The 815-nt window shown below is 44.5% G+C and overlaps 1 protein-coding gene across 1 annotated transcript in view; it reads left to right on the forward strand.

Moving 5' to 3' along the window:
* Positions 1–815, forward strand: part of NFKBIZ (NFKB inhibitor zeta) — a 50,686-nt gene extending 49,871 nt beyond the window's left edge. Inside the window, exon 11 of the mRNA XM_010720479.3 lies at positions 361–815. Within this exon, the coding sequence (XP_010718781.1) occupies positions 361–363 (3 nt within the window). The 3' untranslated portion in view covers positions 364–815. The remainder of the gene's footprint in view (positions 1–360) is intronic.

Raw genomic sequence — 815 nt, forward strand, 5'->3', positions numbered from 1 at the left:
CCTTCCCTTCCCTTCCCTTCCCTTCTTTCTTTTCTTTTTTAATATAATTGAGGGCTTTGTATTTTCACTGGCATGTTGTTTTTTGTTTTCGTTTGTTTACTTGCCTCAGGCCACAGACTGGACATAGAGTCAGAGACAAATGTCAGGGTAAGCACTGTAAGCCCTGATGGCTCAGCTACCCCTCAGGTCACTTTGGCCTACTGTGTTTTCCTTTCCCTGTATAATTTCTATTTCCCATTTTTCACTTACTTTTGCTGTCACTTTTATAATGCAAAGATTCCTCCTTTGCATTTTTTTTTTTTTTAAAAGAACATGACATGATTTGAAGGCTTGCCTCCCTGTTCTTTTTCTTGTCTAAAGTGATCTACAGTGCAGCTGAGAATCGGATGGTGGCTTTTATGGAAGCTAGAAACTGTGAAACCTGCAGAGACGCTGCCAAAATCTCACTGTCCTCTGGAAACAAGTATCAGTGGTGACACACTTCAGGAAGCTGAGATGACAGCTCTGAGACTCTCCTCATGGCCCACCTCTGCCCCCTGAGGCAGCAATAGCTCCAAGCACAGGCAATGGGGAGAGAAATATTGGCATATCGAGCCCTCCCTTCTACAGCAGTGCCTGTGCCAATTTGCAAGCTATCCCTGGACCCATGTGCTTGTCTTTCAGGGCCACTTTCTTTCCCTTCTCTGAGGAAAATTCTGAACTCCTCATGGAAGTGTTGTAAGGCCAGCCAACAAGACCTTGCAATTTAAATGGAATTCCTGTATGTCTGGCTGCCAGCACAGCTGTTCCTTTGAAGCTGAAACTCCTTTTGGGAA

This window comes from Meleagris gallopavo, chromosome 1 (assembly GCF_000146605.3).
Source record: "Meleagris gallopavo isolate NT-WF06-2002-E0010 breed Aviagen turkey brand Nicholas breeding stock chromosome 1, Turkey_5.1, whole genome shotgun sequence".
NCBI lineage: Eukaryota > Metazoa > Chordata > Aves > Galliformes > Phasianidae > Meleagris > Meleagris gallopavo.